Below are 18,658 nucleotides of genomic sequence, written 5' to 3'. Positions count from 1 at the left end.
AGAGAGGTGATTAGAGGCCATGTGGTTGCCGCTCGCTGCTCCTTTTCCATGTACCGTAGGAGCCTTTATAAATCCTCAGAGGTCAAAGAAAGCAGAGAGGAATGGGTTAGGGTAGGGTGAGTGTCCTAAGATGTACACGACGACACGAAATAGAAGTACAAGTCCATCAACTTCTTCCATCAGCAAAGGCGAATCAGAGGCACTGAGTAGTTACCGTGAGATGGATCAGTGGCGACATATGCGGCGGGCCATCACAGAGTGTGATCGTTAGGTTTCGGAGACAGCAGCATTGGGATTTTGATAGATCCCCAACTTTGTCTTTTGGGAGAATTCACTGGATTAACTACGTATTAGCCTTTGAACTGCGGCGCCTCAAGTACTGTGCTCCGCGTTAGATAAACTGCACTCAACCTTCCCAATGTTGACGTTCTTACCCTGCAACCAGGGACCATTCGCACTCCCCTCTGACCCCGGGAGATGATTGGGTTAGCGTAGTTCTTGAGGTTGATAAAAGGAATGATTTTTGAGGATATTTCATTAGTGAGTGAGGTTGTGTTGGAGTTCCATACGGGTATATTCTGATGATGAACAGAGTCAAAGGCTAAAATGATGTGGTATTGTCATCCACGTTGATGACAGTCACATATGAGCCATGGTGCAGAGAATGCAATGTTGCTACGAGAATATATACAAACACATATGTTTTAATTTAAAATTAATTTTTATTTATTATATTAAGATACTATTGCATGCAGTCGAATACAACATCTATTAGCTGTGAAACAATACCCTAACCACTATAGTATCTCAATACAGGACGCATTCTTTCCTCGTCAATTAGTATTGCTTACTTTGATATTGAAATCACTTCTGAAGTCATTTGTTGTCAACGGAAAATGCATTCTATTATTTTGATCCTAATTTTAAAGATTCCTGAAATTTATTTTAGATCTAAAATTTCTTTATGGTTTCCGCTTCGGATGAGACACTGATCAACTGAGGCCGATGAAGCTCCGAAGCGCCGCAAAAATGACGTTAGTGGTAATAAAACCCATATATTTTCCCTCGCAAAAGCATATTAATATCTCGTCATCATTCAATTTGTCGCCGTGCGTTCTTCCTTTCTTCTCTCCTCGGTCGGGCGGAAACCCTAACTAGCAGCGTATTACTGATGGCAAGCGGTACAAGGTAGAGCCATGGTCGAACCAAAACCCGAACTCGCTCGGAGTCATACCTACACTGCCGCGTCTGCGGCAGCGATGCCCCATCAGCGTTCTCCCATCCCGGAACCTCCTCTGCTGGCGACCCCATCGTCGTCGGCTTCGGGCCTCGCGGTCAAGGACTCCCGTGTCCGTGCCTTTTACGAGATCCTCTCGCGGGTGCCTCCGGCGGAGGTGGAGTCGGTCCTCTCCCGCTGCGGCATCACCCCGCTCCCCGAGCACGTGGACGTTGTCCTCCGCCTCTGCTACGCTTTCCCGGCCGCTGCCGTCAAGTTTTTTCGCTGGTCCGGCCTCTCTCTGAAGCACACCCATTACGCCTGGAACCTGATGGTCGACATTCTCGGCAAGAACCGCATGTTCGAGCCCATGTGGGACGCTATCCGCTCCATGAAGCAGGAAGGCGCTCTCTCCATCGCCACCTTCGCCTCCGCCTTCGGCTCCTATTGCGCCGCCGGCCTGATCAAGGAGGCCGTCATGACCTTCGACGTCATGGACCGTTACGGCATCCCTCAGGATGTCGTTGTCGTCAACTCCCTCCTCAGCGCCATCTGCCGTGAGGACGGCCGCATGGCCGACGCCGCCGATTTCTTCGACCGCGTCAAGGCCACCGTTGCCCCGGACGCCGACACCTTCGCCATCCTCCTTGAGGGCTGGGAAAAAGAGGGCAACGTCACCCGCGCCAAAAATACCTTCGGCGAGATGGTGATCCGCGTCGGCTGGAACGCCAAGAACATGTCTGCCTACGACGCTTTCCTCATCACCCTCGTCCGCGGTTCCCAACCCGATGAGGCCGTCAAGTTCCTCAAGGTGATGAAGGGCAAAAACTGCCTGCCTGGGCTCAAGTTCTTCGGCAATGCCCTCCACATCCTCATCCAGCAGAACGATCACGTCCACGCCCTCGCTCTGTGGAACATAATGGTCACCGACAGTGGCCTCATCCCCAGTCTCTCCATGTGCAATTCGATGATCACTCTTCTCTGCAACAATGGCAACCTTGACGCTGCCTATTGCTTACTCGATGAAATGCCATACTATGGGGTCTTCCCTGACCCCTTAACTTATAACACCATCTTTGATTGTATGATTAGGAACAAGAGGGCCCGTGAAGCAGAGTCATTCTTCACAGAGATGCGGAAGAATGAGCAGCTGCCGTCTCCCAAAAATTGTGCAGCTGCCATTAGAATGTTCTTCGACCAGTACAACCCATCTGCAGCTGTGGAGGTGTGGGGTTTTGTGACGGAGGTGTTTGTCTCACCGGACAACGAGTGTGCCAATGAGCTGCTCCTCGGGTTCCGAGAACTTGGGCGGTTGAGCGAGTTGAGAAGGTATGCTGATGAAATGCTTGACAGGGGCGTAGAATTGCGGGCATCCACTGTGGAGAAGTTGAAGACTGCCTTTTACAAGGCTGGACGGCAGGATGCTTATGATCGGATTCTGAGGAGGTTAAAGCAGCATTAGGATATCTAGAATGGTGGTTGGACGGGTATGTCTCACTCCTTTAATTCTGGGTCTATATCGACAATCTTTTCTAAGATCTTTCTGATAAGAAGGCTGTGGGTTGGAGGTGCATATATATGAACAAGGATCTGGCAGTGGCTTGACGCTCTTCCACCAGATCTTGTTTCCTTGATCGAAATTGAAGTACTTATTGTGATTATATTTGCTTGTTCCAAACAGAACAGGGGATTTCATTTTGCTGCAAGACCCATCATAAGTTCGATTGAGGGGCTTGGCTGCTTTAGTCATTCCTGAAGCATCAAGAGGTCTATCTACATAGATTTGATACTTCCATGACTTACATATTAGTGGATAGCATATTATTTCACAAAGCTTCCATGACAGTAAACACTATGTTTCTATTTCTCTTGTTCATATATATTAGATGCTGAAAACTCATGATTGGGGTCGGCTAGATTACATGACTTCCATGACTTAATTCACAAAGCTTCCAGGACAGTAAACATTATATTTCTATTTTATCTTGTTCATATATATTACATGCAGAATACTCCTCAAATTTTTATCCCATTCTGCATAGTGTGTTTTCTTGCAGGTTTTGTCTGTTTTATTGAGCCTAATTGGTTCAGTTTCGTTTTCTTTCTATTTCTTTAATACTTCTCTATCTTTTTGTGTGTAATTACACAAATGATATTTAATATGATTCTATAATCTATTTATTTTTTGTTTCCACCATTTGGTTTTGCTTTTATTTAAATGAATGTGGAACTTAAAGACCTTGTGGAATTATTAATATGTTATGCTTTTGCTTTGCACCAGCCTCAGCTAAAATCAAGTTCATAACAAATCTATTCACTTCAATTCTGTTACATCTACATTGTAATCTCATAGGATTTGAACTTTGCAATTTGATTTGACTGGAATTTGCATACTTTTCATTGCCTACACCAATATCCACCTTGTGACTAGGCCCTAACAGTATGTATGATTTGCAATTTGATTTAGGTTTCTACTAATACCATACTTGCCATCATCTGAATGCAAAACCACATGACCCTTGTCCGTGAATGAGTAATCAAATATTTACTCTTCTAGTGTAAATAGTGACTTTTCTATAATGACGATCATAGTGTATTTATGATTTGGATTATATGACAATAGGACAATAACAGGAAGCAAAGTCTCAATTATTTGCGGTTGGCTCACAACTCATTATAAGATAATGTCCATAAAATTCATTTTCAGTATTGAAAGGCTTAATTGATCTTTAGTAGGAACTTGTCGTATCTCGTTGTAATTTGTCTAGTCTAAAAAAAAGCCACCACCATCAACAACAACAACAATAAAATCGTAAGTCCCAACTACTTGGGATCGACTAGATGGATCTTTTGTCGCCATTGAGATTTATAAAAAATCATATGCTTAGTTAAGTTTAGAGTACTTAGATCTTTATTTATAGTTTCTATTAATGCCTTTTAGGTCTTCCTCTACCTCTTCTCATATCACCAATATTATTCATTTCATCTCTTTTGACTACTGTATCCGAAGGCTTCCTAAGCACATGCATATACCATTTTAAACGATTTTCTCACATCTTATCTTCTATCGAAACGATACCTAATTGTTCATGAATAAAACTTTTTTTTTCTTTTTTTTCTAACAACTTCACACATCCATTTTAATATTCTCATTTTGGTGATATAACCTTTTGTATATATTGTTTCTTAACTGTCCAACACTTTGATTCATAAGGCATTGTTGGTTTCACAAATGTCTTATAAATTTTCTTTTAATCTCAATGCTATTCGATGATCACACAAGATTTTTAATGTCCCTGCCATTTTAACCATTATGCTTTTATTTTATGAATAATATTTTCATCGATCTCTCTGTTTTGTTGAATAATTGATCCAAGATGTCTAAAACTATATTCTCTTGTCTATAGGATTTCTTGTCTAAAACTTTATGACTTATAGGATTTCTTGTCTATCCAACTTAACTATATTCTCTTGTCTATTCCTAGAATTACTAAAATTGCATATCTTGTATTCATTTTTAGTCCTACTTGATAAAAAAATTTTAGTTTCTAAGGATTACTTCCATAGCTGAGGTTTATAGTTAATTCCACTTACTCTCTCATCAATTATGATAATATCATCAACAAATAACATACACTAAGGAGGTATATTATGTAAATGACTAGTAAATTCATCCATTATCAATGTGAAAATGTAGAGGCTTAATGCGGATTCTTGATGTAATCTTATGCTAATCGAAACTCACTAGACACATTCCATATATTTCTAACACTAGTAGCTATATTATCATACATACTTTTAATAACATCAATATAATTAATGGATATACCTTTTTTTACTAAGACTCACTGTAATAAATCTTTAGAAACTCAATCATAGGCTTTTTCTAGGTCAATAAAAATCATATGCAAATATTTTTTAATATATTTTTTTTCATTAATTGTCTTAATAAATAAATAGCTTATATGGTTGATCTTCCAAGCATAAATCTAAATTGATTTTCTAAGATATTTGTTTCAAGTCTTATTCTACTTTCGATATCTCTTGTCTAATATTTCATAGTATGGTAGATGATATTAATTTCTTTATAATTTGCATAATTTCGTATGTCACCCTTATTTTTGTAAATTGGCACCAAAATTTTTTTTCTCCATTCGTCATGCATCATTCTAAATCTTATGATTTTATTAAATAAGCTAGTTAATCAAGATATTCCCTTGTCCTCTAAGTTTTTCCAAACCTCAATGAGGATACCATTAGGTCTCACATTCTTAGCTATTTTCTTCTTTAATACGTTTGTTACTTCACTGGCTTTAATTTTACGAACAATTCTATGATTATTAAATCTATCACTACTATTTATCATTAAATCTTAGTCTTGCATGAAATATTCATTAAATAATTTATAAAAATATTTTTTTAATCTTTTCATAATCTCATTATCATTAACAAGTATTATTTGATCTTCATCTTTAATGCATCTAATATTACCTAAATCCTTACACTTTATTTTCCTAGCTTTAGCAATTTGATATATATCTTTTTCACAGTCTTTAGTATCTAATTTATTATAAAAATTATCATAAGCTTTATATATTGTCATACTAGCTGTTTTTTTAGTCTCTTTTTTAGATTCTTTATATCTTTTAATATTCTCCTTATTTTTATAATTTGTGAATCTTTAAAACATGATTTTTTTAGTAAAAATTAATTTTTTAATTTTCTCGCACCATCATCAATTCTCTCTTAAAGTTAAACCTCTATCATTAATTTCATTAAGAATCTCCTTTGCTAAGCTCCTAGTCTTATTAGCCATCGTAGTCTAAATAATATTAATATTATCCTCATTTGAGTTTCAAATAGTCTCCCTTTCCATCATATTCTTAAAATTTTTTACATTTTCATCTTTAAAATTCCACCATCTAGTCTTGGTAAATTTTTCTACTATCTTTTTCTTCTTCCATTTTCTGCAATGAATATCTAATGCCATCAACCTATGTTGATTCGTCGAACTTTCATTAGGTGTAACTTTATAATTCTTACAAATAACTTTATCTACCCTTCTAGTGAGAAAAAAGTTTATTTAACTACAATTGTAACTACTGTTATAAGTAACTAAATGTTTATCTCTCTTCTTAAAGTGAGTATTTACAATCATAAGATCATATGAAATTACAAAATTCAAAAACATGCCACCATCTTCATTTCTTTTCCCATAACCAAGCCCCCATGCACTTCTTTATATTCACCATATGTTTGCCCTATATAGCTATTTAAACCTCCTCCAATTATAGATATCTCAGTTATAAGCATTCCATGAATGACACCATCTATTCTTTTCGAAAATTCTCTTTTGGTTTGATCATCTAATCCGACTTAAGGGGTATAAGCACTAATGACATTCAAAACATCTTGTCATTTCACAAATTTTAAAATTATAATTTTATTTTCAAATTTTTTTACATCTACAACATTGTTTTTAAGATCCTTATCAATAACAATTCCCACACAATTTCTGTGTTTAATTTTCTTACTACTAAATTTTAAATCCAATATTATCAATCTCTCTAGATTTTTCCCTTACCTATTTAGTCTCTTGTAAGTAAATAATATTTAATCTTCTTCTGATCATAGTGTCTACTAATTCTAATCTCTTCCCTAAAAGTGTTCATATATTCCAAGTTGCTAATCAAACCCTTTGTTCTCGGACTAACTTCTTTACTCCCATTTGTCCAAAACAAAGTGAGAGTCTTGCTTACTTGGCACATCTGGGTACTGACGTGATGGGCTGCTTCCGACTACTTCCTAGCCCACCGTTTGCAATTTGGGACACCTAGGTAGTGAAGGTGTCTCGCGTCACTTTCGGGTGATGACTTAGCTCTATATTGAAATCGATTAAGATTCATGTTCATGAGATTTGACATAGTTTTATGTTGATTGTCAGTGACCTAACGCAACCCTCAACGTTTTTCACATGGGCTTCGGATAGGCATCGGTAGTGTTTCTTAAGAAAAGCCATCCTTGAACTTAATTTGTGAACTTTGAATATAAATATGTTTTGGTTGTTGCACCAACCTAATCCTAGGCCATATATTTGCTGCTTCTTTAGGATTAATTGTTTACAAGGAAATACAAGTGGGCCATTAGTAGCCAGAGTAGAGGAGTAAATAAGTGAATTTGGAGCCATTTTGTTGCCTTTGGAATAGTTTTGCTATTTTGGGCACAATCTCTGGACTTACCAAGATTTCTTTAAGTAATAGATAAGAAATTAGCTAAAATAGAAGATATGTAAGATCATGCCTAAAGAAGTCAATCCCCAATTTGGAAGTATATCTCTCCTTGAAAACAAAGATATATGATTGATTGGGATCCTAATGGGCATGGAAATTTAATGAAAAGATGACTAATTCAAATTTGAAACTAGCTGTTTTTTTTAATGTGCCGACAGTTCTGTATGGCATCATGCTATGCTATAATGTATTAGAGTTATGAAACATAAAAAATTGTCTTCTCTGATGGTGTGATTCCATCATGAATGTGTTGAGACACGAAGCACGCAGAAGTGTGAGACTTTCAAGTGATTTTTTCAGAAGTAAGTTTGGTATTTATACTTTTCTTTTTCCAAATTGCCCACTTACTTTTTTCTTTCACGATTATAAAGTCCCAAACAGGGTGTTTTCTGGTTTTAAGAGTCCCTCTATGCATATATCGTACACCAGATTGGTATTTGATTTTTTGGTTTAACTAAGATATTCTGTCATTGAGGTTGATTTGAAGGCTATAACATCAATATAGGACATCACAAAATAGACATTCATCGTGAATTGTTGAATTGAGGATTTCCGAGTTTTGAGCATTTGAGCTTGAGGAAGAGTTCCTACATGTGAACGCATATTATGTGGGAGCCATTTTGTTATTTTATGAATATAAGAAGTCTTTACATAGTTCATTAGGCTTGACAAAGAAGTAAATAAATAAAAAAAGAAGACCAGGATCATGGATTAGTATCTCGGCTGTACTGGTTAATATGGGTTGGTGTATATTGGTTCGACAATCAACTTAGTAAACCAGATGATGCTGCTCAATTGATCCTATATCAGGTTGGTTAATATCGTGAGCTCACTGAAAGGCTTATTGGACGATAAACAGACCGATGATGAGTTGTCTAGTAGTGTTTCTTTTTAATTTCTGATAGCTATGAACTGTCCTTTTTTTTTCTTTCTTCTCTCTCTCTTCTTATGTTAGGCTATCTCTCTCTTTTTTTCGTCTTCTCTGTCTCATCACATCGCAATTGTCTCATTGCCATCTGAAATTTTCTGCCACCTCCTCCTATTCCTCCTTCATTGTCTCCTCTTTCTTTGCCTTATCCTCCAATTGGTAAGTAGATCCGTACCCAGCCATCTGATGCATTTTCTTTAATGTGACAAATATTGTCTTTTTTCTTCTTCTCTCTAACTTTTTCTGCTAATCTCACTCTCTCCCCTCCTTTGCCTCCTTAACATCACATTGCTGCCTTCTTCCTCCCTTCTCCTCTGCTATCTCCTGCCTTCATCAGTCTGACAAATAAACAGACTGATGATGAGTTGTCTAGTAGTGTTTCTTTTTAATTTCTGATAGCTATGAACTGTCCTTTTTTTTTCTTTCTTCTCTCTCTCTTCTTATGTTAGGCTATCTCTCTCTTTTTTTCGTCTTCTCTGTCTCGTCACATCGCAATTGTCTCATTGCCATCCGAAATTTTCTGCCACCTCCTCCTATTCCTCCATTGTCTCCTCTTACTTTTCCTCATCCTCCAATCGGTAAGTAGATCGGTACCGAGCCATCTGATGCATTTTCTTTAATGTGACAATATTATCTTTTTTCTTCTTCTCTCTAACTTCTTCTGCTAATCTCACTCTCTCCCCTCCTTTGCCTCCTCAACTTCACATTGCTGCCTTCTTCCTCCCTTCTCCTCCTCCCCTTCTCTCTCTCTCTGTCTGTCTTTGGTCTTGGCAGTATTAGATGCTGACCCATGCATATTGTCGCCATGTTGTACGGTAACTTATCAGTTCAGGCACAAACCAATGTTGGTACTGTACCAAGTTTATAATCCATGATTAGGAGTAAACTACTTGATTAAAGATTGGGCATTAGAAAATAAGTCAATCCTAACCAAAAATCAAGAAAATAAGGAAGATTATCTCGCAAACACATTTAGAAGTTTACTTTTTTCCAAAAAAAGGAGATAAATGACCGATTGACATTTTGATGAGTTTAGGAAGTTGGTAAAAAGATAAATGAATCAAATTTGAGATTGGTTGTCATATTCACATTTCTTATTCCTTTAACAGATCAGTAATTGATTTCTTTTATTTTTATTCTCAAGTGCTATGATGTATGGAGTAGGATGATTAATAAAAAGCCTTCACCTATTGATGTTGTTCCGACTTAGATGTTTGAGATGTACAATATGTTGTCATCATTTGGTCTTCTGTGTCAAATTGAGTCTGAGATTATCCTTTTTATTATTTTCTCAAAATCACTTAATATATTATCTTCCATAAATATCAAATCCTTCAAAAAAAAAAGAAAAAAAATTTCCTTAGTAAACCCTTCATGCATGTATCCTGCATCACTTTCCTGAAAGCAAAAGGAGCAATTTACACTCCTCTGCCCTGATGCCTTGTATTGGAGTTGACTTTTGCATGCCTTGTTTCAGTTTCAAAGATCTTCTTTTTACTGTTCCATGTCACAAGGATTATAACTAAGCAACCTGCTATCGCTAGTGGAATGCTGGAAATTGAGTCCAATGGCAAAAGGAAAACAGCAGAGTAGAAGTAAACTTGAGGAAATCTTTTGTCTTTGGGGATAACAGAAACATAATAAAAGAATTAAAATGAGGAATAATGGATGACACATGCAGTGGGTGTTTTTTATTTGTAAAGATTCACCAATAGAATCTTGTATTTTTTTAATTACAAAAAATTTACTATGCAAAAGGATCTACTTTGTAAAGTTTTGACCTAGTAGGATTGCCCTTGTTTATGGGTATTGTGATTAATCCTGATTATTTTTACTGTAACTTCCACATAGTGAGGTTAAACAAATGGGAATTTAGGCAAGGTAGGGATTTTGATAGGACAAATGATGGATATAGTGATCATTCTTATTAGTTGCAGCTTAAATTCATAAAAGAAAAGGCAATCCTCCTAATTCTGTAGATCTTGTAAGAGTCTAGGTGTTAGAGAAATTTCAGGCTTCACAATATTAAGCTATCTTCATTTCGGAGGAACAAATATGCTGGCATGTAACAACATAACTCGTTTTAACTTTTAAACATGGCCTTAGGTTCTTATTCTTCTATGTCCTATGATTCTTAAGTCTCCACTTCTAGTGGATGTATGTCTTTGAGATTAGGATTATGATCTAGCATGACATGCCCATGCCAAGCACAAGCTGGAGCAAATGTTGTGCTCATGGTAGTGTGTGGTGGCACATGCCTAGCCTATTTATGCCAGATTCTTGATACTTTGCTTGCATTGGCCTGTATATTGCTTCCCGATATTCATTATTATGCACTAGGCATGTCAGTGGTGCTGTGAATTTTTATTTAGGATAGCTAGATATTGCTTACCAAAATTCATTATTATGCATTTGCTTATTCGTACTAACCATTTCAGAGGAATGCGTGTAAAGAATGTTGTGATACTTTAGCAACTTATTATTTTTATCAGTCTGGTTACCATGGAAGCAATACAAATAGTTGCTTATGACTCTTGACAACTATGAAAAATCTCCTTCCAAAACTTATGCAGTGATCATACTCCAGACAGAACCTATTTGTTGTTTGATAAGTTAGCCATTCAGCTCTACTATTTGCTGGATGTGTAAAATAGATGTGTATAACATCAATGCACAAATTTTCTTCCCGTTTCGGTGCAGTGCATTGTGGACCTCACTTATGTAATGCCCAGTGTAAGAGCTTTTACATCACTCTTTAACATCAATGCACAAATTTTCTTCCCGTTTCAAACGTCTCTTTTTTTTTATATTTAAGAGCTTTTACATCACTCTGTTGGATTATGTAAATCTTTTCGTTGAAACTCAGTTTGGTCTGATTAAGGATCGCAGTCAATACTTGTAATATCACAGGTTTTTCTGGTTTTTGGGATGATTCGATTATGCGCACAATGTGGTTGTTCACCTCTGCATTGCACTAAATCTTTTATCTGGATTTTGACTTATTCCTGAAAATGGCTCCTGTCGATTATTAGCAAAATCATTTTTCAGATGCATCATTGCCCTGACATTCTTGAAAATAAGTCTTTGTTGATCCATTTGAATGAAAAATATGTTTCATTCCTTCGCTCTTACTAGATTCAGATTGTACAAGACATGATACAACCACATCCAAGAATTGAAGTGAGAATATGAGAGAGAAGTCAAGCATGAGATAGAATGAAACCAGCTTTCATTGAGTTGGCTGCTTCAATCAGAAATCAGAATGGAGAGAGAAAGTAAATGGCGGGGAAAATCTGTCTTCAATATGTATTTTTTAAATGAAAAGCATTTGAATAAGCTCAAGTTATTATCATAAAAGGACGTTAAAAATAAAAGTATATGGGGTTCTGCTAATGCATATGATGTTCTTTTCCCAAAAGGAAAAATGCATTACTAACCTTTTAGTGGTTAACAATAAAAAGTATCACTAGATGCGCTCAGTACATTCTGTATCATTCTAGACACAATAAAAAAAATATTTACTACATGACTGAGCTTGTAAAGTTGATGACCTGTCAAGGCAGTATTTGTTTGTGACAAAGATGCCTTTTCTCTACATCGTTTTGCCTTGTCTTACCTATCATAAAAGAAGAGTTAAAATTGCAAGTTGGAAAGGCAAGAGATTTCTTAGCTGGATTTGTTGCTACTAGCCGTGTGTCGTTCTTGCTGGAGATTCTAGATTTAAGATCTATTAAATCGTCACAAGTAGGACGTACAATCCTTTTAGTGTTAGTAAAATGCTGATGAGATCTACGATAGCAATTGGAATGTCGCGAAAGATAACTCAGCATGTCCATAGTACGAGTAGAATTGTGTATATATAGGGAGTGCTCTGTTCGGACTGTGGATGTCAACTAATTGAGCAACGTTCGGCCGACTACTGATATGATGCTACAATGCATTGTTTGCCATGGATGGTGATCAAGGCACTGGTTTCCATGATCCTTACCAGTTAGTGCGTTGTTGATCAATGGCCCTATGCAAGACAGCTTCCAGGGGGGGGGTTCTGATGATGATGATGATGGTGATGACAATAATAGCACAATACCTACAACCAAATATCACACTGTGGTCCCTCTTGCCTCCGGATCTACTACACCCATCTTGTTTCTTGTCACTGCCTGCGCTCTGTTTTGCACTGGTTTCATGATTGTGGCTTGATTTCTCACTCTTCATAGATACCACTGAGAAAAAGTGTGAACAAATCTCTCCCTCTTTGGAAAGAACATTTTTTTATTGCCAGGAGATCGAACTTGAAGTTTTATTTATTACGTAGAAATTAGCTAAACAAAAGGCTGCCATCGTGAAGTTGCAGATTAGTAGTAGAAGCCACCAGCTAGCCTCGGTATTTTCGTGTAACATGGTTTGTTTTTATTTATTTGTCGAAGGCTTATGTCCGGTCAGGCCAAACCAATTCCCTACGCGGCTATATATTTAATATATAGTAGCATTGAGGTTGGTGCAAACGTGAAGATGGACGGCGTAGGATCCAATGAGAAGGCTGTGTACTGCTTGCAACCTATAAATTAAAACATCAATTTATTCAATAAATCAAATGAAAAATGAAGATGGAGAAAACGAGATGGTGGTGGTGATGGTAGTGGGGCATTCATTCTTCCAAACCCCGAGAGAAAACAACCTCTGTCCTCTTCTCCTTTCCTCCGCCGACGGTGTCGCCCCTCCTCCTACACGGAAGTAACCGAACTGAACTACTTTCCATCGAAGGAGATGCGTCGCTGACTGGGGCAAGCTCAGGTGACTTGTTTCTCCCCCTCCATCGTCTTCTGTATTGTTTCCCTTTTGTGTTCTGTTCCTTCTTTGTTCCATCATCGCTTGTTTGGTGCAGATCTGGCCGTCCTTCGGGGTCCTCGATTAGCATTCCGTCCTGCTCCGCTTGAAGAAGAAGAAGAAGAAGAAGAAGGTTTGCTCTCTTGTGCTATTTTCTCGACATTGTGGGTTCTCCAGACGGATTCGAGTAGTGAACACTCCACATTCTTCCTCCTCTTCTTCGAAGGAGGAAAACGGTGGCGATTCGATGAGGCCAAGTCCTGATTTAGTTATTCTTTCATTTCGGCTTTCGATTTTATTATGTCTTCGAAAGTTCGCATCATCATCGGTTTTAAGATTCAAAATTCCCCATCTGCAGCTTTTGATTACTTTCAAATCGATTGGCAGCTTTTCAATTACGTCAAACCTATTGATGGCAGCAGCTTAATGACTTAATAAAGTGGCAGGTGCACGATTACCCAAAAGCCCAGAGCAAAAAATAACAAGCGCCGGATCCCTTTTTCTTCCTTCCTTAGAGTGAAGCTGAAATTAATCTGTACTACTTATGGTTTCAGCAAACGCAATCTTTTGATTTTTGATATCTCTTGTGCAGGCGGCTCATAGTCATGAAGAGATTAGCTTGCTGTCGCCGCCGTACCAAAGACTTGAGCCTTGATTTTGAGGAGAAGGAAAACAGTATGTTTCTCTTCTTTCTTCTTACCTTCCGCCGGTTACGAGTTTACTTTCTGCAATTTAGCTTTTGCCCTTCGGTGGATCCCTAAGTCGTTTTCCCATTCCTCCTGTGGGGTTTTGTTGGGTAGAAGGACGGGAGGGATAGTGGTCCATCACTGCATTCTAATTGACAAGACTGCTGAGCAAAACAGTGCACCGATGGTGAGAGGAGCGCCGGGTGGTCGCACCGTAGCAAGTAATACAATATGCTTATCCGACCGTGTTCGGTGCCGATAATGGCTGTCCGACGCGTAGCTCCTCCCGTACGTGTCAGTCATGTGGAGTATTCATTTACTGAATTATTGAGATGATTTAAACCAAGGATTCATGGCAGTAATAGCGGACATGAAGGGGGGAGCGGGGCACCCGTTGGATTACAAATTAAAGCTTGAATTCATTTCCAATCTTTGAATTTTAGAGCCAGCATAGCTTATCTGGCCGATCAGGATTGGTCAATTCGGTTTGGGAATTCAAACTGGTGTTGGAACAGTTATTCTACTGGTGGAGAGAGATTCCTGTCTTCCTCCTTTTCTTGCGGCCGTTCACGTGAACGATGGTGGTGTGCGTCGCAAGGGAAATGTGGGGGAGATGTCTACCGTAGGCCTCAAGTCGCTAGGTAATTGAGGTTGCTGTGGACCATAGTTGCACTTACACTTTGTAGGCATCTGGTAAACGAGTCTTCTGTACACACCAATGGCCCGTAGGTTACGTGATGAGCCGTGTTGGTCTACGGTTGCCCAGACTATTCCTGACGTCTAGATGATCTTTCAGGTCACCATACTGTAAAGATAATAAATGGCTCTTTATCCTCCTGATGTCACGAATCTGGTAGTGCATCTGAAGATTTGCTTACTAGATTTTGCATCTAGTAAGCAAAAGTGTGAAAACGTGTTACCTGAATTGTTAGGTAACATTTAGAGCTTCAGATCTTTGGTACTAGATGATGCCGTAGATTGCTTATTTTCTGAATTGCAAGGCAGCTCTATCAACCATTTTCTCTATGAAATTAGAACCATGAACAAATGTTTCTGCAGGAGTGATGACATATAATGGCCTTGAGAGCTGCATCCTCAACAGCTGCACCTACGACGATGAGAGTGCTGGCGATGGAACGAGTGGAACTAATGGATCTGTAGTCATTGACTCCCCTGATGAGGATGCTTCAAGTTGCTTCTCCAGCAAGGATGCCCTCGGCTCTTCCTTCTCTTCACAGTGCTTGCCCTCGAGCAAGCAGGAGCACTTGCTAGATGAGTTGGATAATCTTAACACCCTGCATCATTTCTGCACTAAAGGAAAGGCACCTGCCGCATACTCAATGGAAGTCTCAGATGTTGAGGTAATGAAGGAAAAGTTTGCAAAGCTGTTGCTTGGTGAGGATGTTTCAGGGGGGGCCAAAGGGATCAGTACTGCTCTTGGGTTATCTCATGCCATTACCAATCTTGCAGGTAATGATGTTATTTCACTTAATAAATGAAATGAGACATTTGTTTGGAGTTTGGACCTTCTGACCACTATTTGGACCTTATGCAACTCGGTTTATTGGCTTATGGGCTGCAGATTGTTGAGCTTGTCTTTTTTGTTTACTGGCCTACACTGTGGTTGGAGTGTCACACATCCAACTTGCTTCTTAAAAATTAATGAGGCTGCATCATATCAGAACTATTTTTTTCTAGTGCCAGCTTTTTGAAATCTGGAGGATAGAAAAATCTAGGTTTGTGGTGTAAAGACAATGAGCTTGAAGATATTACGTATTTGCCTTTAAGATGCTAATTATCTAGTTTCTCCATAAAGCTAAGTTCACATTTCGTTGTGAGATAATAATCATTATCCATGAGACTTGTTGAGTTTATACATGGAGAGCAACTTCTCCACTTTCTAGATCCAAATGCTATTGGGAAATTATAAGTTTGCTGACAGTCCAAAAACTGTTGTATTTCTTAGATGAACATCATCTTCTGAAGTATCTTTGTAATATTTTTAAAGATATAGATTATGTTAAGTTGTGTCCAGTGATTGAATATCAAGGTCAAGTATATGTTATCCAAAATTATTTGGTCATTAATGCAGACTTGGCCAAGTAGTTTTAGGTCATTATCAGAATAAGAAAAGCCTAATATTTTCATGCAATGGGTACTTTGATATTATCTGTTGGTTCTGATTTTTCTTTCCGTTTTAGCATCAATATTTGGGGAACTTTGGAAATTGGAACCCTTATCTGAAGGAAAAAAGAGCAGATGGCGCAGAGAAATGGACTGGTTGCTTTCCCCTACCAACTACATGGTTGAGCTGGTTCCTGCAAAGCAGAATGGCACTGATGGTGGGATGCTAGAGGTGCATTCTTGGTGGCTAAACACACATTATGTAGATTTATATGTTGACATCGACAAAATTTTATTTTCTCTCTACCTTTTGCAGATAATGACCCCAAAAGCTCGTGCAGATGTTCATGTGACACTTCCTGCCCTTCGAAAACTAGACTCGATGCTCATTGTATGCTTGATGTCTATTTTTTTTAACATAAATTAATGAAGATTAGATGATTAGCTACATATTGGGCATTGCAAATATAATTGTGCCTTATAATTCTCTATAAAATCTTCTTTCCATGTATGTATATTAAGCTACATGTGCACCATTGAAGAATGACTTGTTTCCAGGAAGTGTTAGATTCAATGGTGGACATGGAGTTTTGGTACGCGGAAGTAGGTGGCAGAGATGATGGATCCAGCCTGCACAATGGTACAAAGAGCAAGAAATGGTGGCTTCCTGCTCCTCGGGTTCCAGAGTCTGGACTCTCCCCTTCCCAAAGAAGAAAGCTTGGTTTCCAGGCTAAATTTGTCCATCAAATCCTGAAAGCTGCCAAATCCATAAATGAACAGGTCTTGGTCCAAATGCCTATTCCCTCTGCCATCAAGGATGCTCTTCCAAAGGCAAGCTTCCAATCTAATTAGTGTACTGCTGGAGACATTAAAGTGTAATTTGTTTTTCATTATTATTGTATTTTTGTCTTCTTTTTTTTCTTTTTCAAACAGTCAGGAAAGGCTAGCTTGGGTGTAGATATCTACCATGCTATTGCTGCAGAATCAATTCCAGTTGAGGAAGTCTTGCTTTCTCTAAACATGGAAACTGAACACAGTGTTCTTGATATGGTAAACCAGTTGGAAGGTGCAGTTTTTGCCTGGAAGCAGAGGATTACTGAAGAAACAATGAAAAAGTCACCGATAAGATACCCATGGTCTTTTGTCAAAGAAAATGGATCAGAGCTTGAGAAGAGGGTAGTCAATTTGGAGAGGGCCGAAGCACTTCTGCATCTTTTAAGAATCAGATTCCCTAACCTCCCCCAATCCTTTATTGATGTCACCAAGGTCCACCACAACAAGGTAATTTCATTTCTTCCGCAAATAATTTTTGCAAAAGGATCTGTTTCCTAACATTGTTAAATTTAACACATACCTGCAAGAAGAAACATAGTTTGATATTTCCATTTCAATCATAACTGTGTTAGGATCAACAAAAGCTTATGAACCTTGTTTAGGGTTATATGACGTGCATCAGCCATGTGAAGCGATCTGTTCTCCTTGTTCTTGATGCTTTTTAACTTTTTGTTGCAGGATGTTGGACATGCCATTACCGAAGCCTATTCAAGGGTTCTTGGAGGTTTGGCATTCAGTATCTTGTCAAGGATAGGAGATATCTTTCAAGAGGATGACTTGAAGAATCCCACCACTCCAATTGCCAACCTCAAATTTGATTTCTCATCTAATGTATATCTGGCTGGAATCGCAGAAACACCCCCTGGTCATATAAAGCGGTCTCTAATTGACCAGATGAACACTGTGGATGGGCGTTTTAGCAGCTTCTACATTGGTAAGGCCTCAGAGGAGCACTTTCTCGATGGCAAGGCCAAAAGAATCACAGTGGTCCCAACCAGCCCATTGAGAAGCCGAACTTGGTGCTACGGAAGGGAAGTCTGTGCAACTCCTTGATATAGCAAGAGATGAGCGGTGAGCAGGTATCATCTCATTATAAGTTCCAAGTGAACACATGATAGGAATAGATAGATAGGCCCAACTGGCAGTCACTCCAAAAATATGCACACTGCGTCCTATTCCAGTCAAATCAATATTCGAGATAAGCCATGTGTTTACACAAATGCGTTGTAACGATGATGCGTCTGCCCGGCCTTTCTACCTACTTTATATTTACGTGTTACTTGTTTCTCTGCACTATAATATGTGATCATGTAATGGCTCCTGTGTTTGCTTGCTCTGTATATTTGTTCATTAAATGTGCCTATGACTGGGTTGCGATGGATCCTCAAGCAAAATATGTCGACTGAATTGATCACCGAACGGTGACTGTCACATCTGAACCTATTTTGCTGTTGTTTCAGCTTTTATTTTTCATCAAAAGGTTTTTCTTTCCTTTGACTAACAGTTGGGATTATCAATTATTTTAGGATTTCCGAAATTGATGTCCGAGGAAGATAAGGAAGAATATTTGTGAAGGTAAAAAATATTGATAATTAAGATTTTATTTTTAATAAATATTTTATATATTATTTGGTTTTGATGAAGGAAGAATAAGACATGAGGAATATTTTAGATATTTTTAAATTTTTTAAATTTAATTCTCTCTGGATTATTGGAATTGAAGTAAAGATAATTCAAGATCTTATAATTGATC

General features: G+C 38.2%; 2 protein-coding genes across 6 annotated transcripts; both read left to right on the top strand.

Moving 5' to 3' along the window:
- The first annotated feature begins 1,023 nt into the window (after nt 1–1,023).
- Nucleotides 1,024–3,248, top strand: LOC135582105 (pentatricopeptide repeat-containing protein At1g77360, mitochondrial-like). The gene is made up of 2 exons (XM_065174296.1): nt 1,024–2,703; nt 2,898–3,248. Exon 1 carries the CDS (start codon nt 1,197–1,199, stop codon nt 2,676–2,678), a length of 1,482 nt encoding a protein of 493 aa, XP_065030368.1. The 5' UTR covers nt 1,024–1,196; the 3' UTR covers nt 2,679–2,703; nt 2,898–3,248.
- Nucleotides 3,249–13,053: 9,805 nt separating this feature from the next.
- Nucleotides 13,054–18,245, top strand: LOC103970551 (rop guanine nucleotide exchange factor 14). 5 transcript variants are annotated; one of them, XM_018821051.2, is made up of 10 exons: nt 13,054–13,228; nt 13,320–13,394; nt 13,649–13,707; nt 13,854–13,936; nt 15,007–15,417; nt 16,149–16,303; nt 16,388–16,462; nt 16,630–16,902; nt 17,005–17,352; nt 17,584–18,245. In XM_018821051.2, the coding sequence occupies exons 4-10, from the start codon at nt 13,867–13,869 to the stop codon at nt 17,956–17,958; spliced, it is 1,707 nt and encodes a 568-aa protein (XP_018676596.1). In that variant the 5' UTR covers nt 13,054–13,228; nt 13,320–13,394; nt 13,649–13,707; nt 13,854–13,866; the 3' UTR covers nt 17,959–18,245. The 5 variants fall into 5 exon arrangements, with proteins under 5 accessions (XP_018676596.1, XP_009382639.1, XP_009382636.1 ...); XM_009384364.3 differs by having other exon boundaries at nt 13,620–13,707; XM_009384361.3 differs by lacking the exon at nt 13,649–13,707.
- Nucleotides 18,246–18,658: the final 413 nt, after the last annotated feature.

Source organism: Musa acuminata, chromosome BXJ3-11, assembly GCF_036884655.1.
Source record: "Musa acuminata AAA Group cultivar baxijiao chromosome BXJ3-11, Cavendish_Baxijiao_AAA, whole genome shotgun sequence".
NCBI classification, from domain to species: Eukaryota; Viridiplantae; Streptophyta; class Magnoliopsida; order Zingiberales; family Musaceae; genus Musa; species Musa acuminata.
This window is presented reverse-complemented; position numbering and strand designations above follow the sequence as displayed.

Bases quoted from the DNA above. Each gene is read 5' to 3' on its own strand.
- LOC135582105 (XM_065174296.1), top strand. From the start codon at position 1,197: ATGGTCGAACCAAAACCCGAACTCGCTCGGAGTCATACCTACACTGCC.
- LOC103970551 (XM_065175410.1), top strand. From the start codon at position 14,768: ATGGCTCTTTATCCTCCTGATGTCACGAATCTGGTAGTGCATCTGAAG. The intron at 16,304-16,387 runs GTGCATTCTTGG...TACCTTTTGCAG, and splicing joins CTGATGGTGGGATGCTAGAG to ATAATGACCCCAAAAGCTCG. The intron at 17,353-17,583 runs GTAATTTCATTT...TTTTTGTTGCAG, and splicing joins CCAAGGTCCACCACAACAAG to GATGTTGGACATGCCATTAC.